This window comes from Hyperolius riggenbachi, chromosome 10 (assembly GCF_040937935.1).
Source record: "Hyperolius riggenbachi isolate aHypRig1 chromosome 10, aHypRig1.pri, whole genome shotgun sequence".
Classification (NCBI taxonomy): Eukaryota; Metazoa; Chordata; class Amphibia; order Anura; family Hyperoliidae; genus Hyperolius; species Hyperolius riggenbachi.
Genome location: NC_090655.1, coordinates 146137379 through 146164399, shown reverse-complemented (window position 1 = coordinate 146164399; position 27021 = coordinate 146137379). Strand labels below are relative to the sequence as shown.

The 27021-nt window shown below is 40.8% G+C and overlaps 1 protein-coding gene across 4 annotated transcripts in view; it reads right to left on the bottom strand.

Moving 5' to 3' along the window:
* Positions 1 to 27021, bottom strand: part of LDB3 (LIM domain binding 3) — a 332821-nt gene that overhangs the window by 133915 nt on the left and 171885 nt on the right. For all 4 annotated transcript variants that reach the window (XM_068258597.1, XM_068258596.1, XM_068258600.1 and 1 more), the window contains exons 5-6: positions 21523 to 21545; positions 10780 to 10983 (exon numbers count right to left, since the gene is read on the bottom strand). In XM_068258597.1, the coding sequence (XP_068114698.1) occupies positions 10780 to 10983; positions 21523 to 21545 (227 nt within the window). The remainder of the gene's footprint in view (positions 1 to 10779; positions 10984 to 21522; positions 21546 to 27021) is intronic.

Here is a 27021-nt window from a genome sequence, read left to right as displayed (position 1 = left end):
AGGAGAACATAATGAATAAAATGGCATGCTTTTTATTGTAAGAATTTTACAGTACAGATTCTCTTTAAGGTTTTAAAATGGAATGGTAGATGTCCAATCTTATTAAGTTCTCTAACATCTCATGTCATCAGTCTGTCTTAAATGTGTTGGTAAGACACAGAAAACAGTAAACATGGTCAAAAAGAGTATGAAGAGCGCAGTATGCAGACATGTGACAGTCACATACAGAATCAAGCAATAGAATGGAGAGACCCTGATGCTTTTACTTGGTGATTGTATTCATAAGATCCTCTCCTGCTGTGGCAGTATATAAAAAAGTCAGGAGTCAGGGCATTTACATTGTTTCATGTCGCAATCATATTTGTTTGTGTTTATGTATTATATTCATTGGAGATATATTACTTTATAAAGGTGTTTTCCGGAAGTGTATTATTTTCCATTGGATAAGTATTCCAGTTCATTTGATCTTTCAAAACAGCTTTGTTTGCAACAGGAAAATGAAACAGATTTGATGCTTGTTAAAGTTACAAAAAAGTTACAAAATAAACAGAACATTCAGGGATAACGTAGCATCAAACAAATACAACTGGATATTACTGTTGGTGTTTCCACCGAGACATTATAAGAATAAATCCTTCTTTTATTTTTGATTGGGTGTTAGACTCCAAGGCATCAAGGCATTGGAGACTTAGACACCAAGGAAACACACTACTGATATAATTTTTTACTATGGGCCAGTGAAGAATATATTCAGTATCCTTCCCACTGGGAAAGAAAGGACATTTCACAAAGTCCAATTATGACCTATTTTATTTCTATGTAGATTGAAATCAGCCAACGTGCAATGCTTTGTAAGAATGTATTTTAATTGTACATATATAAAAAAAAAAAAAAAGTTTAATCTGATAACAAGGTTTACCATGCTGATGCAAAAATGAAAATGTAAATTGGTTATAAATTGTCCACTCCTAAATCATTGGTTTATTTGTTTTATAATCTTGTCCTTTTTTATTCTAGTTAAACTCAGTGATATAGTTTGAATTATAATGGGAAAATTATTTTTTAATAGCAGGCATGAATAAAAGTGAGTTAATGACGCAGGAATACTTAGAATGACCAGCAGAAAAGTAAAGACAGCTGAACATAAGTCTAAGCAGATGACTATCCACCTGAAAGGAATCAGCCTATTTTCTGTTGTGGTTAAGTTAGAATTTGTGGTCTACTTACAGCAGCGTAGATTCAGCTTCACTGTGAGTGAAACGACCAAACCCAACAGACCAGTGCATTGAGGTTTGGTAACCAGCAATATGGTGATGTGATGGGCACAGAATAGTGTTAGTATGAGAAGTGAGGTATTAAAGAAAGAATGGATAAAGAGGAAAAAAAGAAGAATATATTCAGTAAAGGAAATCATTAGCAAAATTAACAAGAAAGAAAAAAAAAAGATGCCCTTATGAAGGAAACAAGATGATAAATTAACAAGGAAATGTTACCATGGTCTGATAAAGCTGTGAGTAAGTGATAGTGAAAAGGCAAAGCAAATGGCAGCAGGATGGATCACTGACTTGACAGTTTGCCAATCAGTACCCATTATCAGCAAACATTCTATAAAGTAAAAATAAATTATTTTTAAATTAGGAGTTACCCTAGTTTGAAGATATCACTCTCCACCTTTTGCGTATCATGGGAAGCTAGTGCTGGTCATCTAGCTGAAATAAATCTAATATTTCAGGAAGCTGACTAGCCTAAAACATCTTTGTACAGATGTGGTTAAGGCATGCATGGAATGGTTCATGATAAGCTATTAACCAGTTAAAATATTGTGGTTGATGTATTGCTGATTCACCATATAGATACAATTAACCTTGGCTTGATTTGGAGATTACTGGTTCTTTAACTGTATAGCATTCATTTGATAACTTAAAGGACAACTATCAATAAACAAGTTTTTTTTTTACAGGGATGGGAATAGTTTGTCTTATGCTGGGGATACACGGTACGTTTCTGTACCGTGTATCGAGCAGCTGATCCAGCCAGCTGATAATATTCAGCTGGTCCGATCACGCTGCTCGACCCCCACCCGCTCGATCCCCGCCGGCGGACAATGGCAGGGAATCGAGCAGCTGATAAGGAGTGCCGGCGGGGACGAGCGGTAATCGATCCGCACTCACGCGCGGACGAGCGGGGACGGTGCGGGAGTCGATCTGGCGGCTAATCGGCCGCCGGATCGACCCGTGTTTTCCCAGCATAAGTGTTCCTAAGTACTGTTGTAAACATTTCCCTTCTTATCTCTTCCTTTATTTTTTTAGAACGCTCCATTTCATTCACTGACAGCATCAGGAATGGAAAAGCCAATTTGCACAGGTGTTTGTAATACCCCCTCCCTGCAACTATTAACCAAGTGTGTATAGTTTAGTCAGTCAGAGCAAAAGGTATACATTTCTCTCTCTGAATAAGCTGTCCAGATAAGGTGCCTTCTCCTTGGAATGGCTGAAGTGTCTGAGGAAGATGCATTGAAACCATTGTGCTGTGCTAAGTGGAAAGAAAGTTATGTATCTCTTATCTGCTAAATGAGTAAACTTTCTCTGCTAATTGTGTGTGAAACCTGATACCAAGACAAGCTAAACATCTTTCACTGTAACTTTCTGAGAAGTGCAGAGACCAGCACTGGCTGATGCATATTCACATAAAACACAGACTTACCTCTGCTTACTTCTGGGAAAATACTTACAAAGCTATTACATAATACTTAGACATTAGATTTACACTGTAGTTTTATAACACTTGGTTATTGATAGCTGTCCTTTAATCGTTATTGGGAAAATGCATTGCAAGCACATACAGTATGGAAGGTTAAGTATTTAAGATAGAAAGGACTACTGTTATGTCAGCAAAGACTTTCCTCAGCCTGCCTTACTCTAGGGAATAATTTTCACTTATTGCTACTTTCACATTGTAACCATATGAGATGTGTGGTCTCTTGGTTTGCCTATTTTTCTCTGGAAGCAAAAAAGAAACAGTTCCCTACAACAGGTCTTTAATAAAAACAAACAAACAAACATGATTCTAAGCACAACCACATGATGTAATCTCTACTAACCAATGGTAGAATACAGTATGTTTCTTTTTTTACATTTTGACTACTACTCATGGGACTGACTACTATAAACTTTAGTGGGTCTGGATTACTGCTCTTACTATTACAGTATGTTTTTAATAGACTTAATAATATACTGTGGTACCCTTAACTGTGATTACTGAACCTACAGTTTGAAAACAACAGTCATCAGTGAAACAATCAGAGTTTGGATTGAAGACAGTTTGCTGAAAATGTCTTGTTGTGAAAAGATGCAAACGCAATTGTCTGATGATCTATATATACTTAACAAAGGCAGACTAGATGCTTCATTGATTCATCAGCCTTCAGACATACAGTTATTCAAGGTTTTCATATATTGGCTGGTCAGAAAGGTGATCATCCAATACTGAAAGCTTGGATCAGTTTTTTCGTCTGCAGTGTCTATAATGATGAGTCATAAGGCGTGTACTGTGGGAGAGAAATGTATGTGAACACCATTAAGCAACAAAAGTATTGACATATGCAGTGTAATGAGTGCAGAACTCCACTGTAACTAATCAAAGTAAATTTTAAGTGAAATGAAAGCCACATCTCTTTATTAGTTTTGGAAAAGAGGGGAGATGTTTGAACCTCTGAAAAAATATTGCACTGCCTATCTCCTCATGTATGAAATTCCTTTTCCATTTATAGCTTTCCTACTTCCCGCTAAAGAGTGGGATTCCTGTTGTTGGTGGCATGATTGGAATTGAAGAGAAATTTCAACATGAAGGACGTAGATGGCAGGAATTCCGATAGAAAAATTCTAAATCCTCGGTCTAATACAAACCTAAAGAAAGCTTTAAAAAACATGACTTTCACTTTGAGAGTGAGGGCATTAAGCTATAACTTGATTGGTCACTAAAGATTCTTGCACTTCACTATGCAGTTTATGCTTTCCTTTGACATTTACATAGCCATAAACACAAAGTGGATAAACTGATTACACATATCTTCTTGCAGAGAATATTGATTTTTATTTTAGTTTTTTGGGGGCTTTTGGCCTCTTTGGTAGTTTGAACAAAGCAGGTCAATAAACTTTAAGATATCCTTCTCAACCTTTTCACAGGTCTACAGTGATACAAGACAGTTTACAGACTGCATTTTCCTGACATGTAAATATCTGTACCTAGATGTATGCCCTGCACTTAGTTGTAGTTGATTACTATAACCGTTGTATTTGTTGTTTTTAGCTATCATTTTACAGGTCTTTTGGATCTTCAGCTTGTCTGCATTATACCCGTCTCCTACGAGCTCTCTATTTATATAAGAGGTGCATTTAGATGAGCACAGGGTTCAGCGATATGCCTGTGTCTTATGAGAACATCGCTAGCATCACTAGCACGTCACTCTGACCAACTGCTTGTGAACTTTCTGGCATGAGATACTGTACTAATATTTCAGTATATAACATTGACCATTGATTTATAAAAATGTATAATTGTGAGATTCAGGAAATGTTATGGTAGATTAGCTACAACTAGGAAAATCTTCCGGCATATGGAGTCGCCAAGAGTTTCTAATGGCCTTCAGGCAATTTCATTTTCCTAATATGCCATTTTCTTGCTTTTTGTCAGTAAAGAATAACCGCACAGTAAAAAAATATGTACCTACTTCCTTTTCCATGCATACAGGACATAACATATGCCATCAAGAACAACTGAAATAGAAAACAATCATATGGTCTTGGGCTCCATATACTCCTCTGTCACCCAAGTGATCTCCCCCTAAATGTGTGTGCTTTCAAATGACTACATCGTGGGTGTTGATAGATGGGGAGGCAGTTATTTCATTGGATATATGAGTATGATACACTTGTGTTGGATGGTAAAAACCCACTAGCAACTAAACTAACTGTTATTTTTTATTAGTGTTATTATTATAAAGGATCTTTTCTCAGTTATCTTTTGGGAACACTTTAAGCTTATCTAAGCTTTAAATTACAAAAAGGCATTACAGAATTAATGCTGCACAGTTCACCACCAATCTGTATTGATCTTTGCAGCATTTTTCTGTAGATAGTGGAAATGCAGTCTATTCCCCTTCCAATTTTCCATAGCAGCCACTTAGAGATAGGACTCCATAGCTGCTGGCTGGTTTTTGGCAGGTCCCACTTCTGACAGATACATAGTGCATGTACACCTCATCTAACATTAGCCTTTTGGAGTTAGGACCACCAAAGAATGCTGAAAATGTGCACTGGTGATGCAATTCTAATTCTGAGTGCAGTACATAGACACCTGGGAGAGAAGGAGGCCACATGCCCACTACCTATAGAAACATACAGCAGGAGTCTGTGAGTAATACAGGGCAGTGCTGAGCTCGTCAGAACTAACTCTGTTGTACATTTTTAATTTACAGTGTAGATTAGCTTTAACTCCTGAATAAGGGCAGACATATCATCATCTGTTTTATCTTGAGAAAAAGAAACATGATTTATAACCAACACACTTTTAGTTCTACAGTTCATGCATCAGCATATGATAAAAATCCTATCCTGCAGTTTATCACGGTTTATGGGGATGTCAGACACACACCATTAATCTAATCTGTCTGCACTCTGTGTTCTTGGTGGGAGATTACATGACAGATTATTTATGGAGACATGACATCATGCAGAATTTAAACAGGTGCTTGTTAGAAGCCAGGATGTCTAACACAAACAACCCAACTTCACAGTAGTATTGTAGTTATTATTTCAAGAGCATTTTATTTATAAATTTATGACATAAATGTTTCCTTTTCAGAAGAAAGTACTACCATGGGTAGTTCAATTAGATTTCCAACAATAGAAACTCTGCAAATTTGGATTTGAAATTGTAGTTTCTCACCATGGCCACATGAGGGCAGGCAACATTTGTAAATTCATCGGAACTGAATGAGTTTTAAGGTTTATGTCACAGGCAATACATTCTACTGGGTAAATTAATAATACACAGTATTTACAGATGCAAGCTTTCAAAGTTTAGACACATTCTCCTTGCTAGTGCTTCAAAATAGGTGTAGTGAGAGTCTCGCCTCTGTCTGAAGCATAACAATTTCATTATAATATCTAAACTTGTTAATCCATTCAGCATTTGACTGTATAGATCTGTCCAAAACATTCCTAATGAATATAAATAAAATATTTACAGTAGTGCTTTTTTTCGGGCGTGTTTGTATTTTTCCACTACCTCAATCCCGCTGAGATCTGTCAGGTGTAATGCGTGATTGTGTGCTTTTGAATTTTCGCCCGGAGGGGGGGAAAAAAAATAAGCGGGAAAATATTTTGAATTGCCAAATTGATGGAAAATCGCATAACAGTTACGAATGCTATGAGATTTTCCTGCACTCTTATACAAAGTATAGGAGCTGAATCACAGCAAAAATGCAGCCAAATGGCAGTTGTAACTGGGACATTATAGGCCCGTTTCCACTAGGAGCGGTGCGATGCGGCTACATAGGTGTCCTGAAACACATGCACGGCAATGGAACAGTTTCCACTGCGTGCATGTTGTGCGGAGCGATCCAAGAATCTGCAGCATGTTGCAGATTCTCGCATGGCCGCGTCGTCCCGCAGCCGCGTCCCATCTCCTCCAATACACTTCCGCATCGGGAGATGCGGAAGTGATGTGGCCGGCGGAGGAAGTGATGCGATGCTGCTAGGTAGCCGCATTCGCATCATTTAGTAGTGGAAATGGGCCCTATTTGATTATGCTTAACGTTTTGCGATCTGAAAGCATTCAGAATCAGATCGCAAAATGCAGATAGTGGAAAAGGGCACCACACCTTCACGACAGAAAGTAATCAGCAATCATCAAAGGTCCGCACCATCCAGTATTCAAGTTTTTTTATTTATAGCTCTTAGTAAAAAGACATTAGTAAAAACAGGTCTGCTTGATGATGACGCACAGGCATTTCGACCCTTCTTTCTCAAATCATTGCAGATTCTGCAATGATTTGAGAAAGAAGGGTCAAACTTTTTGACTTATCCATATAATCATTTTAGATTTCAATTATAACAATAAATACAACTTTACATTTCCTCATCGGGTCTGCAGTGTATCCAAAATGGAACCCCATCACATGTGCTGTACATATTTATGCACTCTATCTTTCCCTCTAATCATTGCCCCATGGATTGGGATTGGGAGGCTGCGCAATTATTTTCTTACTTAGTTCACTATCAAGTTATTTTTTTAGGTAAAGCATAGTATAACTGGAGTTTATTTTTAACTAGACATATCTGTCTGTGCCTCAGGAGTATATATACACTGGTTTATTACTGCTGTTATGCATATGTCTAGGCTTCGAAAGGTCACTTCGCCATCTGAAATGCTATCCAGGGACACATACTATTTTCCTGGAAATATTTTGAAGCACTCTACATATACCCCATGTACCTGCCAACCTCTGAGCAGTAACCACATGATATTATATATATATATATATATATATATATATATATATATATATATATATATATATATATATATATATATATATATATAATACTGTACATCATAGTTTGCTTACAGCACCATGTGAAAGACCATGACCCAGCCATTTATTTTCTTCTTAATAAGCTAACCTTAGTTCGCTGTGGGATATGCAGAGGCATTTTGCACCGCGTTCCCTGTTTGGCTACCGGCCAAGCAGGAAGTGATGCGCTTGCTGTCACTTCCTTCTTTGGGTATGCAGAGGTGTATTGTTTAAATACACTTCTGCTCACATTGGTAATTTTTTAAACATCCACGCATCACCATAGACTAACATGACTTCCAAGTCGCCGCCGTTCGCTGCAACTTAACGCAGTGCTGCAGCGTCAACGTAGTTCTTGAACTGCGCCGGGGATGCAGAGAAAATATTGCTTCCGTTGCGTCGCACGTGGAACGTCGTAGTATGAAATCCTCCATAGACTTTAATTGCACAGCGGTGGTGTGCCTTAAAAATACTGCACCGCCCGCTTCAGTGTGAAAGGGCCCTCAGGCTAGGTCAGTGTTTCTCAAAACCTGTCCTCGTCACTCCCCAGCTGTGCATGTTTTGAAGGCAACCTGACCTATGCACAGGTGGGGTAATTAGTGTCTCAACTAGGTGGATTCCATGTAGCTGAGACACTAATTACCCCCACTGGGCATAGGCAAGGTTACCTGCAAACCATGCACCATTGGGGAGTCACGAGTACAGGTTTGAGAAACACTGGTGTCAGTTGCATAACGCACACATTATGAGTGTGAACTGTAATGGAAACTGAACATAGACTTTAATACAAAGCCTGAAGGTAGCGAGTTACAATACTGTGATAGTTTACAATGCACTACTGTGAACAAGTCCATTGACATGTATAGGCAGTGAGTTGAAATGCAGAATTATTCTGCAACTTAACTGAGCAATGTGAGCTAGCCCTTAAGTGAAATTCCACTTTCCATAGAAAATGTTACAAACATATAGCAGTGCTACAGAAGTCTTTTTTGGTTAATATGCATTTTTCAGTTTCATTTAATACTAGCTATGCAGTTTTAAAACTTAATGTAAATTCAATTTTCACATTTTGTTCAGCATTGGTGCATTCTATGCTGTACCGACTGCCCACAAATTCCTACCCGCTTGCATGAATAATTAGGTGAAAATTGCAAGAAGCATTGTAAAGGGGCCCATACACTAGTCGATTTCAGCCATGGATCGATTGATTCTATACAATCGATCGATCAGAAATCAATTCTTTCAAATCAGCCAATCGATCGATTTGATCTATCTGACAGGATGGAAAATCTAGGTCAATCTGCTGCTGGCTGCTGCTGCTGATGGTCCATAGAGTTGTATTGGATCTAATGGTGCAGTAATGCCTTTAGATCAATTTTCAGTAAATCTGTTCCTAGTGTTTGGCACACATCAGATAGATTCCTGTCATATTCGACCTGACAGGCATCTGACAAAAATCTATCTGATGGTCGAATTTGCTGCAAATCGTTTCATGTATGGCCACCTTAAGGCCTGTTTTACACGGCAGGCTTAATTAAGGCAGTTAATGTACAGCTTGTCAGCTGCTCCCCTGCATCAGCCAGGCACTTGCAGCATGGGCAGTGAAGAGGCAGCAACCTCTCTGAGACACACAGGAGTGCGGCATATTTATATATATATTATATTGGTAATCGCACCACATCAGACATTCACACAAGGGGTTACATGCATTCCAAAGTCAGCTAACAGCAGCTGAGTGTTGCCTTTGGAAATCACAGAGTGTGTTATTCTGCTGCAGGCAGCAAGTTTTGTCCTGCATGCAGGAACCAGTGTGACCCCTGCCGAACTCTTTTTGCACATCTAGACAACTAAAATGATTGTAGTATATTGCCAGTTGCCACACACAACAAGCAATGGGCCTGATTCACAAAGCTTTTCTGTTAAATTATCTCACCTTACTTATTAACTCACTTTTTATCTCTCCTTAAATGACTTAACGCATGATTTAGCTCTCCTTAATTGACTTAAAGGAGTTATCAGGGCATATAAAGTAAACTGAGTGGTACTTACCGGGGGCTTCCTCCAGCCCCAAGCTCCCAGGACCTCCCTCGCCGCAGCTCTGCCTTCAGCCGTTTGCTGGAGCTCCGACCCGGTCCCCGGCGATGACGTCAGAGCGACCTGAAGGTCGCTCTGTAATGCGCCTGCGCGATCGGCCCTGTAAATCACCGCCACGTGGGCCGGAGCGGACTGCGCAGGTGCAGTAGTTCTTTAGAGCTGCGGCGAGGGAGGTCCTGGGAGCTTGGGGCTGGAGGAAGCCCCCGGTAAGTACCACTCAGTTTACTTTATATGCCCTGATAACTCCTTTAACTCATTGTTTAGCTCTCCTTATCTAACTTAACTCATGGATTAGCTCTCCTTAACTGACTTAATTCATTGTATAACTCTCCTTAACTGACTTAAATCATGGTTTAGCTTTCCTTATCTATTTATCTCATGAATTATCTCTCTTTATTTGTTTATCTCCTGCACTAGCACTCCTTACAGTTAAGGTGAAAAATAAGTAACCTTTGTGAATCAACCCCATTGTCTGTAAGGATCCCTTTAAAAAGATTTTAGTATGCACACATATAACAATGTGTTACAAAATCCTTGCAATGTATACAACTGTTCTGAAAAGTGGAATTTAACCTTAAGACCCCGTTCACAGTGAGGCGTTGTGGTGCAACTGTACGGAGGCATTTTACCACAGAAAGTCGCACTGCATCCAGTGCAATGTGATCCTTGCACTACCTATACGACATTCACAGTGCAGTGGGGGCGATGCAGTATAACGGGTTGCGGTATGGTAACACACTGCATGCAGTGCGTTACCGCATAATGCTTGCGATAACAGTGGCAGTGAAGCATACTTTACATTGACTGTATGCTTCACTATATACAAAGCAACAGTTGCATAACGTGTGGTGCAAATTTTCTTTCTGCTGCAATATGTTCCTGTTTTTACAGACAAGCAACTCAGCTCTTACCGTAAACCTAGCCTAAACCCTAGCGCAAAACATAAAAGTATTGAAAACAACAGATGAAGGAACATTGCTAGTGAACCAAAGCCCAAAGCCAGATATTCCTCCTAATATGGTAGCTTAAATGATTTAATTGTTGTGCCCCATTGGCATACAGGTGACTACAGTGAGTGATCATGCAAAAAAGAATTGTAAAATGCTTACCCTGAGAGCTCATTGCCCCTGGCCTGTGCCTGGCCAGCAATAGCATCCATAATGGCATCCTGAGAATACATGCTGATGGGAGTGTTATACTGGGCGTGAATGATTGTGGCTTTGCCTCCTGGTCCCTTTACCTCAATGGGCTTGTGGGTAGAGAGAGCTGAGTCCTTCAGAACACTGGGATTGAATCGTTCTACAAACTCAGGGCTGGCGAAAAGTGAAGTGAGTTGTGAATAATGCAACGCAGAAGAAAAATAAAGAAAAGGGCGGGAAGTGTTAAATGGATACCAGATCAAAATTCCATAGTCGCACTGCAGTCAGACCAGGCAGTATAAGGAGGTTAATACATGCACTGACTTTACACAAGTCATACCATGCATAGTTTCCAAGAACATTACCCAGGAGGAAAGCTGTCTTTTAAGTTCAGTTCAAACGTAACTGCATGCTGCATATAGCAAACAGAAACTTGGCTTTTCAGATCCAAGAAATATGAATATATTGTACTTTATAAAATGCTAAAATGCAAATGGATTATAATATATTATGGAGTTTCTCCCCTAAAGAGCTTTAACCCCTCATTACAAAACCTTTTTTTCCACAGCAGCCTATGTAATGTGTACAGCCCTAACATTTCTGCATGAAAGCTTTAGGGCCTGTTTCCACTTGTGCCGCACGCGCGGTGGCACTTCCGGGTCTGCAGGGACGCAGACGAAAACCCATCAGCCCTGCCATGCCCGGCTATGGGATTCACAGCCTCCCGCACCATTTCGGAAGGAGATGCAGGCCGAATTGCTAGTGCACGCCAATCTGGCTCTATCAAGATATGTGGGGTGCTGCCATTGGCACAATTATAAATTGCAACTATAGAATGAAATTTGGGTGCCAATCAGGGGCATAACAATAGACCCTGCAAGGGATGCAACCGCAGGGGGGCCCAGAAGCCACAGGGGGTCCCATCCTGAGAGACTGACAACTAAGGGCACAGAGGAAAACTTTCTACTCTCTGCACAATTGTTCAAATGACTGCATCTGCTTAGCCATTGATGAGGAATTATACAATGTTTTGCAGACAAAGATTTGTAGACAGTCCCTATTCAGTGTGCAGCAGTGTCTTGTGTGCAATGCCCATTCCCCAAACTCTCTACCCCTCCCCAAGTGCTCTGTACTGTAGTAATGCTGGAGAAGTCTGCAGAGTCAGTTCTGCTCCATCAAAGATGAACAGAGTGAGTGTAATAATTTTTGTATGCGTTTTCTGCACTTCTTGTGTCTGTATTAGTGAAAACAGCCACGTTTTATCACAGAAGCTAATGTAATTGATGGAGAAAATGCATGCAGTCTGTTTTTATCTGCATGGGGAAAACATTCAAGTGTGCACTAACCAATTGAATAACATAACTTGTGTAGAAAGTGAGGGGGGGGGGGGGGGGGGTTACTGGGTTGGCAGGAGGGGGTGCGCATCCAAAGTTTTTCAGGGGGGGGGGGGCAGGGATTTCTAGTTATGACCCTGGTTCCGATAAATAACAGGCACTCTGCAGTTTATAATGGTGCCTATGGCGGCACCCACGTTTCTTCAGATAGAGGGCGCTCCAATATCCCTCTTCACTGTACATTACTTCTTGGGCAGGACCATAAAGTGTTGTACAGAGAGAAATGGCCAGTACTAGCCTCAGAGCTCAGATATAGCATATGGAAGAGCAGCAGATGCCTTACATATTGCAGTAAACACAGTACACAGGCTGCAGTGGATAGAAGGTGGTTGCAATAAAAAACTGTGAGCCAGAGGTTCCTCTCATGTCATCAGACACAACACATTATTATTGCTATGTTGGTCATGAAGCAACTTGAACAGAGGGGGAAAGTATAGTGATTATACACAATTAATTTCACCTATGGTTTTCTTTTGCAGGAAAATTATGTAAGATAAAAAAGTAAGCCGAAGTGAAACATGGTCACATGATTGTAACCAGCAAGTCACAGACTTACAAATGTGTTTATGAAGAAGCTTTAGTTTCCTTCCTACCTGCTTTTGTTAGTCTTTGATTGGCTGATTGCAATGGTGATCATTGCTTTACCCTGTACCTTTTATCTAATAAATACTGTCGCTAGCAGCCACTTGGAGAAAGACATGTCTATATGCATCTATAACGTTTAATGTTGGCCTTTTATAGTTCTTCCCATACAGTGGCGTAGCTAAGGAGCTGTGGGCCCTGATGCAAGTTTTACATTGGGGTCCCCCCAAGCACTCTATACATAACAATTGATACGGCGCACCAAAACCTGCCATTGGCAACTATAGTGTCAGAGGTGCAAGAAGAGAATGGGGAGCAGTTTGTTAATGATTACCACTAATTAAAGTATCTATAGAAGTGATTATTATGAGCACAGGACCAATAAAGAGCTAATACTGCAGTTGAGGGAGGGCCCTTTGGGGCCCCTCTGGTCCAAGGGCCCCGATGCGGTTGCAACTTCTGCAACCCCTATTGCTACGCCCCTGTTGCCATAGTAATTTTATCTCAGCCAATTGTTTAAAAAATGAGGATTATGAAGATTTTCCTTGTCAAATTCATCCCCAAAAATTCCCCATACATGAAAAATGAGAAAATCCCCAATACCTACACCGATTGTTTAGGCTGGAGTTGGAAATACTCGGAATTAATCATAGACAGTGCTTTGGTTTTATTGTCTATTAATGGTTATGTAGCCCTGGCTTCTAATAATGATTTCAAAAACATAAATAGTAACAACATCTGCACATTTGCTTCACTTTTTATCTTATCATGAATATCTCCCTTGCGTAATTTTTTTTCCATTTTTCAAGAATAATATGCAAGAGTTCCATCACTACCGGAGATATTGTTGGCATTTTTATCTGAACAGAACTTTAACAGTTTATCATATTGAACAGACAAATGTTTAGTCTTGCTAGGAAACTTTTCATCCATATCAGTGGTGGGCTCACAAGTCCATAAGGACTCAAATTTAAATGAGGCTTAATTGCCTCAGGTGTGCGGCTGGGAGAGAGGGGGTTACTTACCCATAAGTCCGCTGTCTTTTATGCGTTTCAAACGTCTTGCATGCGTCCTATTGGACGCATTGCAGAACTCACTACTGCACTTTCTCCTTCAAGCTGGAAGGAGGAAGTGTTCAGTAGTAAGTCTTGCAATGCGTCCAATAGGACATGTGCAGGACGTTTGAAACACATAGAAGACAGCAGACTTATTGGTAAGTAACCCCCTCTCTCCCAGCCGCACACCTAAGGCAATTAAGCCTCATTTAAATCACGAATTGGAGTCCTTACGGACTCGTGAGCCCATGCCTGATCCATATTACTGATACAATTTGTTAGATAAAGATTCAGTGCAGTTGATCTCAAACTGTAACTTCTAATGGGCCACAGGTAAATGTCAGCTGGCCAAGGGACTGTGGCATGCATCTCTGATCAAACAACTTAACAGCTAATAGAACAATTACAGATAATGCAAATCATGACTTCCTTTCTAAACAATAAAATAAAAACAAAAGCACTGTTTCCATAAAAACTACTGTATATACTATATTATAGGGCTTAAATACAAGCTGTTTCATTATCAAAATAACATATATTTAAACATGTTATATTTCTGTCCAGGGTTCCCCATGCAAAAACATTGTAAATGTAATGTGACTTTTATACTTTAAGGAACAGTACCTCTTGCTTGTTTTACTTTGCCCAGTAGCTCAGCTATCACTATTGTATTGTTAAGTCTGTGGGTGTAATCCCAGAAGGGGCTGGTCTTAGCGCTTAACCTAAATCCATATTTATACTGTATGAATGTTTGATTGACACCCTTAATACTACTTCTAGCATTTAATGACCAACTTTAAAAGCTCTTCATAAGTCTCCTGGTCAAATTTCACTTCAGAGACTGAAGCTAAACTTGGCCAGATTACTCTTGCTTCCTATGGCTACTGTTGACCAACTTTTGTGATAGGAGTTGGGACCTCAGGCTCCAAGGCACTTTTAAAGAACATTGCAGTTTTAGCTTGGATCAGATACTTTCAGCAAGGCATATTATAGCACAATTCCCAAAAATGATAATGTAAAGTCTTGCAAAGCATACCTAAGGTTATGGGCCATGTGTGCTATAGTAGGCAATACCTGCTCTCTGTAAATAGATTCATGGCCTCCATCAAAATTACCATTTTCCTACTATGCACAAAGTGTAAAGTTAGTTACAGATCTGTAAAGATAATTATGTAATTGCTTGGCTTGGATGTTACTCCCATGTCTACAGATTACCTTCAGACTGCAAACAGCCAGAAAGGAAGCAAAGCAATATGAGGGGTGGAGAATGGTGCCTGACCACTATCATTTCTTTACACCTCCCTCTTCACAACATAAACCAGAGTATTTTCCTAAGTTTAATGCTCCTGTTTGTAGCACACTCAGAAGATGGGTTTATTGAAGGTGGTCACATTGTGCCTGCACAACCGATTACCTACTACTGCTGTGTCTAATAATGCATTTAGATAGATTTCCAACAGATTTCATTCTGAAATCTATTGGAAATCTGTCCCTAGTGTGTGGCACACATCAGATAAATTCCTGTCAGATTCGACTTGACAGGCATCTGTCAGAAATCTATCTGATGGTCGAATCTGCTGTAAATCTATAAGTGTATGGCCACCTTTATTATTTAGATAGAGAAACACAGAAAAGGCATTTAGCATAACAACTACAAACAGGGTACTGGGTCCTTCACCAGAACTCCAGCTAGAACTTTTTTATTATTATTTCAGACGGAAGAGTTAAAACATATCATACTTTTGTCATTTACTTCATCGCACTCCCTTTGCTGGAGTTTTCTTTTGTGTTGAGAGAGTTGACATTATGCTGGCTGGCATAAGGAAACGTGTTTTTGCGTAGGGTTAGTGCTAGGGCAGACTGCGAGAGAAATTTAAAATTTCCCAATCAGTGTCAAGATTCTTTACCTTTATGAATAGCTTTTAAAGCTTTCAGGCCTCATTCACAGTGGAACATTGTGTTGTAATGCAACGTTAAAGTCACAACACAGCATTACAACGCAATGCAAAAAAGGTGGTAATGTACATTAACGCTGTGTTACCATCGCATACAGAAGGTACAGTAAAGCATAAAGGCAATGAAAAGTATGCTTTCCTGTACCTGGTTACGTGTGCGCTTAGAGAGGTAACGCACTGCAAGCAGTGTGTTACCATAGCGCTACACGCTACAATGAGATGCTAACGTCGCACTGTGAAGGTCCCATATGATTAGCATTGCAGTGCGGTAAGCTGCGTTATAAGAGTTTATAACACAGCTCTGCAACGTCCCACTGTGAATGAGGCCTTAAAGTGTAGTAGGTACAGAAACAGTGAGCAGTTTGAGGAACTGTATCTATTCACTCAGTAGAGTCAAGCACTCACTTGTAGTGCTTGAAGGAAAAATTGGTGGCGCCCCCTTTCATACCCTCATTTGTATCTTCACTGAATGAAAGTTACCCCTGTTTATAAAACTACAGCTGATGCCTAAATGCCACACTTCAATATTTAAAATGGGAAGACGATTAGATTAGGAAGAACAATATAAAAAAAAGCAATTGAATAGGTGCCAAATTGATTAAATTATGTTTAGGTTAAAAAGGAATACATATTTCAGGATGTACTGGTGTAAGATCCAAAGGACTTTAGTATTTAGCACAAAACTACACATTTTGCAGTGTGTTTTAGCCTAAACAGCACAAGGATAGAACATCAAAACATATTTAAAGTGCTCCCGGATCCAAAGTGCATACGTTTGTCTCACATCAGTACATAGATGTGGTTTGTGATGTGTTACAGGGGAAGAATTTATGTAACCACAAATGCCTCCAGAGTTGGAGCTGTCTATATTGGGTGTGGCGAGGCATTCCAAAGGGTAGGGGCAGCCTGACAGAAGGCTTTGGCTGCAAAGTTTTTGAGTTAAACTCTCTGGGTGGTAAAATTATTAGATCCTGTTGATCTGAAGCAGTGGAAGGTGTTGCAATACATCCTTCAGGTATCCAGGGCCTAGATCATGAACAGATTTGATTGTTAGCATTACAATTTTTAAGAGGATTCACCATTGTATTTGTAGCCAGTGGAGTGAGCAATGGAATGCTGTTACATGGCAATGACAGGATTGCCTTGTTAACAGCCTTATGACAGCAATCTGTGCTAGCTGTAGGTGGTGCAGGTCTTTATTTGGAAGGCCTGCATAGAGGGCATTGCAATAGTCCAGCCAAGATGTGATTAAGATGTGAGCTAGGGTTGGAAGATCCTCTGAATGAATGAGGTGCTTAATTTTTGCAATATTCCTTAGGTGAACAAAAGGAATGTTTATCAACAGCTGAAATTTGATTCCTGAATAATTCCCCCAAGCTGTGCACAATGTTACAGCTAATAATGCACCTGCCCTCAGTAGTGCTGACTGAGTCTGCTTTGCTTTGTTACTAGGCATTGATGTTCGATTAATAACCCTAGTTTTGGCAACATATAGTTTAGGCCAGTTGTCATCATCCACTCCTGAAGCTCTGCTTAGCATGTTTTATTTTTGGAATGGGGTCTGTCATGTCAGATTTAAATGATATATATAGCATCATCACCCCAATCCTGCTCTATAGCAGTGAGGTATGGGGCCCGGTCACCTACCCTGACCAATCAAAATGGGACTCCAACAGAAATCTTCCATCTAGAGTTCTGCAAGTATCTTCTCCAAGTCCATCGCAGCACTTCGAACTCAGCTTGCCGGGCAGAGCTAGGCAGATTCCCACTATGGCTGACTATCCAGCAGAGGGCGCTCTCATATTGGGCGCATATACAGAGCAGCAACCCCAGCACTTACCACCATAAAGCCTCACTGAGCCAGGGTGGGGAGGCCATACCACGCTCTCTGAAACAAAACGTCAAGAGCCAGCCCAGCCAAGACCACCAACACAGGCTGACAAAAGCCCAAATAAAAGGAATGATAGAAAGCTGCAAGGACCGATACATAGAGGAATGGAGAAGTGACATAAAGAACTCCCAGAAACTCACTATCTACCAATCACTACAGAGGGAGTACACAATGGCCCCATATCTGGAGAGGCTACACCACCACAAAGATAGACAGGCCTTGAGCCTGTACCGTCTGAGCGCCCACAACCTGGAGATAGAGACAGGACGACACAGACAGACATGGAAGCCCCGGGAGGAGAGACTGTGCAGGCAATGTGACCAGGGGGTCCTGGAGGATGAGGCCCACTTCCTGCTACACTGCAGCAAATATACACCGTTGAGGACCGCCCATTTCCAAAGACTCTCCGCCCACATTGCAGATTTCACCTCCACAGATGAGGAGAGGAAACTCTATATCATACTGGGGGAAGAGGAAAAAACTGTGCAAATAGCTGCCCGATATGTCACGGCCTGCCACCAACTGAGAGGAACATGATAACACATGGACTGTATAACCCCATACTCCCCTCCCCTATGGACTGTATGCCTATACCCCCCTCCCCTATGGACTATATACCCCATCCCCCCCATACCATCCCGTACATCCTCCTATGGACTGTATACCCATGTCCTTCCCTTATTCCCACAATCCCCCCCCCCCCCCCACGTTAATGTTCTATTTTGCTTTGGCAATGCTAAATGTATTTGGTCCTGCCAATAAAGCTTTTTTGGATTTGGATTTGGATTTGGATATAGCTGAATGTCATCAGTATAGAAGTGGTATGTCAGATCATATTTTTGGCAGCTTGTAAATGGTTAACAACAAAGAGTATAGTTAATAGGACACATGATATTTTGGTGGCACAGGTTGGACCAGAAAGATCCAAAGGCTACCCTTTGTGTTCTGCCAACCAAGAAGGAGGAGAACCATTAAAGGAATAAACCATCAATGCCACATTACTCTTGCAGCCTGTTGAGAAAGATTTCATCATCAACTGTATCAGAAGCCACTGAAAGTTCAAGCAGTACCAGAATGGAACTCTTGTCTCTGTCTCTGGCCATGAACAGATAATTGCAAATCTGGATAAGGGCTGTTTCAAAGCTTTGGTGCTTCTTGAAGCCAAATTGTAGAAGGTCAAATATATTCCTTTAGAGTATAGCTTCAAGTTGGAGATACACAGCCTTTTCAATATTTTTCCCCAGAAAGAAAAGGTTGGACATAGCTGCTCAAAATATATGAACCTAATAATGGTTTCTTGGCCTGATGATTTCAGGCAAATAGGAAACTTCCCTGTAAGGAACAGTTTTTGCTATTTTGTGAAATTCTGGACTAAGCAGATCAGGGCATTTTAACATGACCTGTGTTGTGCCAGGGCCCAGGTAGCAGATAATCCAGCAAAGGTTTAGAAAGATACTTGAGATATCTTTTTTGGTAATTGCCTTGAAGTCAGACCATGGTTTTGCATCCATTATCAGGCTCTACATAGGATTTTTTGCTGTTGTTTTCATGACAAACCATTTAGATGAGACTTTGTGAAAAATAGGGCAAATTTCTCATATAGGTTCTTTGAGGATATAATGTTGGGTTTCCGGCAAGATGTGTTGCATAGAATATAAACTGTGCAAAATAGCTGGGCAGATTTATTGGCTGCTTTTGCAATTTCCTGTGATAAAAAGAAGACTTTTTCTAGTTGATCATTGCATGGTATTGTTTTGGAGAAGAAATAGAGAATGTTTTTTCTTTGAGAACTAATGTTTGTGCCATTGTGATTCCAGTTTGCATCCCTCTTTGTCTAGTTCCTCTATCAAATCATCATGCATGATGTAAAGGTGTGGAACGTTTGATGCATAAAGAAGAAAATAGACTAAAAGGCTGTTGATACATAGCAGTTTTAAGGACCATGGAGTTGAGGTCTAAGCTATGATCACTCCGTTCAGATTAAGGTTGTTCTGAAGATGCTGGGGTGACAGACCTTTCAAGGAACAATATTTTGTTAGGTCTTTTACTTGGCAATAGACAGCTGGTGCTGTAGAGGAGAAGTAGATAGTGGGATGGTCTGACTAAGAACCAAGTATTTGATAAAGTGTATAGGCCCCTCAAAATGCTTAGTTTTGTTCCAAAACATGCAGTCTTTATTTATCTACACCAGTTGATCTTCTGTAAGATTTTGAGACTCTTGGTAAATCTTTTAAATATGTTATGAGTTTTGGCACCTCTTTATGTTTTGGGACCTAGTAAGAAAACTAAAGTACCCTGAGGAATCCTATGCAAACACAGAGAGAACATAAAAATCTATGTACAGTGTATGTAATAGGATTTCATCTAGGTCCCTTACAATTATCATGCAAGAGAGCTAACTCTTTAACTACCTAGCGACCCCCCCACACCAATGGGCTTGGCCACGGTGGCAGCCCCAGGACTGCATAACGTCAATTGGCATCAGGTCCTGGGGCCGGCTACTGCAGGAGATCGCACGCAGGCTGTGCACTTATATCCTGCTTGAGGGGCAGAGCTCTGCCTCATCTTTAGTCTCTGAGTGGCGAGACTGTTAGACGGCGAAACTGCCATCTTTTCAGTTAGTACAGCGCTGCAATCAGCAGCAGCGCTGTACTGGGGACAGCCGTGTGACACGGCTGTCCCCCTGGGACATTAGAGAGCGATCGGCTCTCATAGGCAGAAGCCTATGACAGCTGATCGCCAGGATTGGCCGGCTGGGGGGAGGAAGAGGTTTTAGGAAAAATAAAAAACAACAACATTTATTAATAAAAATATAATATAAATATTTGTTTAAAAAAAAATAAACACTGTGGGGGGATCAGACCCCACCAACAGGAAGCTCTGTTGGTGGGGAGAAAAGGGGGGGGGGGGATCACTTGTGTGCTAAGTTGTGCGACCCTGCAGCTATCCCTTAAAGCTGCAGTGGTCAATTATGCAAAAATTGGCCTGGTCTTTAGGGGGTTTAACACTGCGGTCTTCAAGTGATTAAGCTCTGAACACATGCTAGACCATGGTCATCATAAACGAACAATAGATGACATCTGAGAATTGTTAAAAAAATGTGTCTCAGTTATGGTAAAAGACAGTGATTATCATTCATGTAGACCAATCTGTCCTGGAGGACTGAATTATAACATACAGTCAATCCAAAGTACGTGTGGTGAATTTTGCACCTCAAGGTCCTGGACTGCACAATGCCGCCACACATTTGAATTCAGCAATGGCATAACTATGGTCTGAGATCGGGCATTGTTCGCTCATCCCTAACTGTCAGGATTGCTTGTTTCTGATGACCGTGGTCTAGCGTGTTTACGGAGCTTTAAGGTCCGTACACACGCCGGACTGCAGGCAACGACGGGTCCGTCGTCACCTCCCGCTGCGTGGGCATTCCAGCGTCAGTCCGGCGTGTGTACAGTCTGTCTGCAGACTGATACGGCTGCTTCTGAGCGATCCACCGGGCGGATCGCTCAGAAACAGCCGTATCAGTCTGCAGACAGACTGCACACACGCCGGACTGTCGCTGGAACGCCCACCCAGCGGGAGGTGACGACGGACCCGTCGTTGCCTGCAGTCCGGCGTGTGTACGGACCTTTAGTCAATCCCCACAGTACTGCTACTTAAGATGCTGTGATAAATCTTACAGCAGATTCCCATCACATGCTTTAATTGATGCTTGTAGGCACACCAACAATTAAATATCTCTTACTCCCATAGAGTAAAGCCACAGACCATGCCAACAAAAAAACAGTCACAGCAATACAAAAGACCTGAAAGACATGTAATGCTTTTATACTAACTTGGCAACAGTGTTGGCTATAACCTGTTGAAATAAAGAAGAGAAGTGAATTAGAAGAGAATCAGAGATAAATCAGTGAACTGACAGGGAGGTTGATGTCATGCCAGTGCCCTCCTATATTTTACAGTATGTGTTAAAGTGTACCTGAGACGAGTACCCTAAAATATTTTATACTTACCTGGGGCTTCCTCCAGCCCCATGAGCACCAATGCTTCCCTTACCATACTCCAGAGTGCCTCTGTTCGCCTGGTATCAGTCTCGGTAATCTGGCTCTGGTGCGCCAGTTGGTTTTTCTGCGCATGCACAGAAGAGCCTGACTGGCACGGCTGAGCCAGTTACCGGGACCGATACCAGGTGAACGGAGGCACTCAGGAGGGCGGTGAGGGACGCATTGATGCAAATAGAGCTGGAGGAAGCCTGGGCAAGTATAAAATCTTTTGATTTGCCCAGGTTTACTAAACTACTAATTATGATAATGTGGAACATTCACAGTCTGCAATAGATGAAGCCAAGTTTCCCAAGCTCTGGTTAGGTATCAGGCATAGGTCTCCATTCAGATCACCTTACATCACAACCTGACATCTCTCAGCAAAAAGAGAGCCAGATTCAAAAGGGTCTAATGCTGGGAATACACGGTTAGTTTCTGCCGTGCGTTTCTGCTCTCGATCATTTTTGCCGCTCAATTCTGCAGTCGATTCTCTTATCTTCCGCTCGTTTTTCTTATCTTTTTCCATTCACTTCTATCAGAAAATGAGCGGCCAAAGAATTGAAAGGGAGATCAGACATGTCGTAAATTATCTATCGAACCATCTAATCAGCTAAAAAACGAATCGTGTATTCCCAGCATTATATACCAAGTTTTCTCCAGAGATCTGTTTTTAAACTCATAAGTGTCATTGCTGCACCTTAGATTTTTTTTTTTATTAAAAGAAAGGAAAAGAAAACAAAAAAATTACACATCAAAACATTGTGCATAATATAATAACAATGATAATACAAATGATGTTTAAATCTATGAAAAATATATAACAATAATGACCATAACATTATTTCTCTTTTGTGTACATTGAGCATGAGAGTGACTAACATTTCATGAGGCCTATCTTACAATGTTTTGGAGACACTGCAGAATATAAGTCATCCCACAGTCTGGTTTTATCAATGTTCAGTTGTTAGGTCAGACAAGACCATAGCATGGGCTACAATAAGGTATGTAGATATTGGCTAGGTGATTGCAGTTATATGCACACAACACAGTGAGGATATCCCTTTCTACCAACTACTGAACATCTTAATCTAACCACACCCTACTGTCCTGCAGCCCTCCAACATCACAGCCAATAATAACCAATAAACACTTACATCATCATTATCCCCAGCACTGAATCAAAGCACTGTGGTCCAAGATTTTAACAGCCAGCTTAAGCTATTCAATAGCTAAATGCCAATACAGAACTTAACACCCCCCCCCCCCCCCCCCCCGTTCGATGTCACCATAGGTTATGTTATAGCCAAGAGCTAGCAGCCAAAAATGGTCCTGCACCAGCCTACTTCAATATTAAAATCAGCAGACATTCCCGTAATTTGTTATTGAATTTTATTGTTTTAACACCTTTTTTAGTATTAATGTGTTTTAATGCCCAGCTCCCAATAGTTTGAGTCCATTGTTCTCAAAAATGGCGGTGAAATTAAACAGTGCTGCATTGGTAACTCTATGCCCTAAGAGTCCATGGTAGTAGGGAGATTAGACAGCTCAGAACCAGTTGCAGCAAAAAACAGACAAACAGTCCTGAATCTAAGGTATTCAAATGTAAATTCACTAGAACAGACACTGTTAAAAATGCTTACTAAATCGAGAACCAGGAAAAGCTTTAAGCTTCAACATTTTTTTGATCAAACAGGAATTGATCTAAAATTCTCAAAACCCATTCAAATTATCAGATATTTGAATGATTGACAGAAATTTTCTGACTTGACCGATCCAGGCTGTTTCAATTCTGTGCTCAGCTTTGGTACTTTTGGTCAACTGAATTCAGCAATAAAAAAAATCTCTGCTATTGGGCTCTGTGCATGGATCTAGCATTGATTTAAGACATATTCAATCACAGTACTGGCTGCAGTCAACAGCTTGAAATAGTTTAGAATGCACAGGTCATACAAATGAAGCCTCAGCCAAACGTCACGGCTTGCTTCTGTCATGAAGAAACAAGATAATGACTTCCACAGCTGCGTAAACCATTTCATACGTAGCAACATTTACACCTAATCTGGAGTCAAAATGAGCTTTCCATTATTACAATGCAAATGACATTTATGTACTTTAATGTACACATACTCTTTAAGACAGTTTATTTTTTTTATTGTGCTGCCTGAAAGAGTTAATTTTCAGATATGCAAGTCACAGCTTCTCTCTTGTCGGTATCGTTTCAGGCACATAGTAAAACGCTCTGATATGCAAATTACAGTGATAAAAGTTTTCATGGCAGAATACAAGTTTGGAGTGTAGGGGAGAGATCGAAAAAAGTCAGCAGTTCATCTAATTTAACTCTGGGACACTTAATAGACTGCCACTGAGCAGAGTCAATAAAACATTCAATCTACTTTATAAATGTTTGAATATAAAATAAAACCATGGGATATCTAAAAAAAAGTATTTTTTTTAACCTCCCTGGCATTCAATTTCCCCAAGATTTCTGTGCAAAAAGTAATTTAATTAATTTTCATAACCTTTTTAACCCTGTAACTTGCCAAAATGTGTCAAGCAGGGGTCTAGTATACAGTGCTGGAGAGTATTGACGTGTATGCATGTCAATACTGTTCACAGCATGTTTTGTATGGACGTGTATATCTGTCAATACCAAGGTCTTTAACCACTTCACCACTGAGAGGTTTTACCCCTTGAACACCAGAGCAATTTTCACCTTTCAGCACTCCTTTCATCCATTCATCTATAACATTATTATTACTTATCACAATGAAATGAACTATATCTTGTTTTTTTCCCCACCAATTAGGCTTTCTTTAGGTGGGACATTATGCCAAGAATTATTTTATTCTAAATGTGTTTTAAAGGGAAAATAGGAAAACATGTGGGAAAATATTATTATTTTTCAGTTTTCGGCCATTATAGTTTTTAAATAATGCATGCTACTGTAATTAAAACCCACAAAATGTATTTGCCCATTTGTCCGGGTTATAAAACCATTTAAATTATGTCCCTATCACAATGTTTGGCGCCAATATTTTATTTGGAAACAAAGGTGCATTTTTTTCAGTTTTGCATCCATCCCTAATTACAAGCCCATAGTTTATAAAGTAACAGTGTTATACCCTCTTGACATAAATATTTAAAAAGTTCAGTCCCTAAGGTAACTATTTATGTTTTTTTTATTGTATATATATTTTTTTTAATTACAAAAAAATAATAATTGGGGAGTGTGGGAGTTAATGAGTTAATTTATTGTGGAAAACTAATGTATTTGTATATGTAAAATGCTTTAGGGTGTAGTTTTACTATTTGGCCACAAGATGAGTTTGTTTACATGCGACCTGCAAGCGTCCGGAAGGACGCTTACAGGAAGCAGTACGAGGCTGGGAAAATCACAATGATCACGCTGTTTCTAATAGAAGCAGCGGATCATTGCGGGGGCTTAGATCAACGAATGGGAATAGATTTTCCCGTTCATTGATCTCCGGTCTAGCGGGCGGCGGCGTGCACGAGCGGCGGGAGCACGCGCATGAGCAGCGGGAGCGCAGACAGCAGCGGTAGCGCAGAAGGTGCGGATTTCTCCGTCCCTTGGTTTTTTTAGGGGGGAAAGAGGGACGGAGAAATTCGTACCGTGGGGGGTAAAGTGGTTAATATCTTGGAAGCATGGTAGTGACATGAACGCAACGTGGGACGCATTGAAGCAGACAGCAGCTGGGTATTCAGATTTCATTCGAAGCTCATCCCTGATAAAAACAATTTTGTCCTTTAAATCTAGAAGAGTGGCAGTAATCATACCAAATCTAGAACAATTACAACTTAAATAGATAAGCACCTTAACAGCACATGCCATATCATTATTATGTAATTTAATCCTCCTTTGTGATGCTAATCAGCAGTACCCATGTAAGTGTTCCAATTAACATCCATCCCTTTTCTAGTTGAACTAGCAGTTGCATATAAGAATACCAAAAAGCAAAGTGCGCTAAAAATCTCTGGTGGCCCTCCTGTAAGTGTAACCTGAGGCATATGCCTGGTTTGTCTATGCCTAAAAACAGCCCTGCTTCCGGGTACCCATGTACCTTGAAAGGTGCTGGCTTTGTAACTGGGAAGTGAACACAGAAAACACAAGGTCACCTTTAGGGCTCTTGCACACTACATGCATACATATTTTTTACCTGATTTTATATGCCATTCCGATTTGCACATTTTTGGGGGGTACTGCATGCTGCAATTTTTCTGCGTTTTTTTCTTCTTATTTTGATAGCATCCAGGGAAAATCGCAAATCAGAATCACAAATTGGATTTGGGGTGTGCAGGGTAGTGTTGGGCGAACATCTAGATGTTCGGGTTCGGGCCGAACAGGCCGAACATGGCCGCGATGTTCGGGTGTTCGACCCGAACTCCGAACATAATGGAAGTCAATGGGGACCCGAACTTTTGTGCTTTGTAAAGCCTCCTTACATGCTACATACCCCAAATTTACAGGGTATGTGCACCTTGGGAGTGGGTACAAGAGGAAAAAAAAATTTAGCAAAAAGAGCTTATAGTTTTTGAGAAAATCGATTTTAAAGTTTCAAAGGGAAAACTGTCTTTTAAATGCGGGAAATGTCTGTTTTCTTTGCACAGGTAACATGCTTTTTGTCGGCATGCAGTCATAAATGTAATACATATAAGAGGTTCCAGGAAAAGGGACCGGTAATGCTAACCCAGCAGCAGCACACGTGATGGAACAGGAGGAGGGTGGCGCAGGAGGAGAAGGCCACGCTTTGAGACACAACAACCCAGGCCTTGCATGAGGACAAGAAGCGTGCGGATAGCATGCTTTGTACCACCATGCAGTCATAAATGTAATAAAGATAAGTGGTTCAATAAACAGGGACCACGCGGCAACGCTAACCCAGCAGCAGCACACGTGATGGAACAGGAGGAGGCGCAGGAGGAGAAGGCCACGCTTTGTGAGACACAACAACCCAGGCCTTGCATGAGGACAAAAAGCGTGCGGAGAGCATGCTTTGTACCGCCATGTAGTCATAAATGTAATAAAGATAAGAGGTTCAATAAACAGGGACCACGCGGCAACGCTAACCCAGCAGCAGCAGCAGCAGCAGCAGCACACGTGATGGAACAGGAGGAGGCGCAGGAGGAGAAGGCCACGCTTTGTGAGACACAACAACCCAGGCCTTGCATGAGGACAAAAAGCGTGCGGATAGCATGCTTTGTACCGCCATGTAGTCATAAATGTAATAAAGATAAGAGGTTCCATAAACAGGGACCGGCAACGGTAACCCAGCA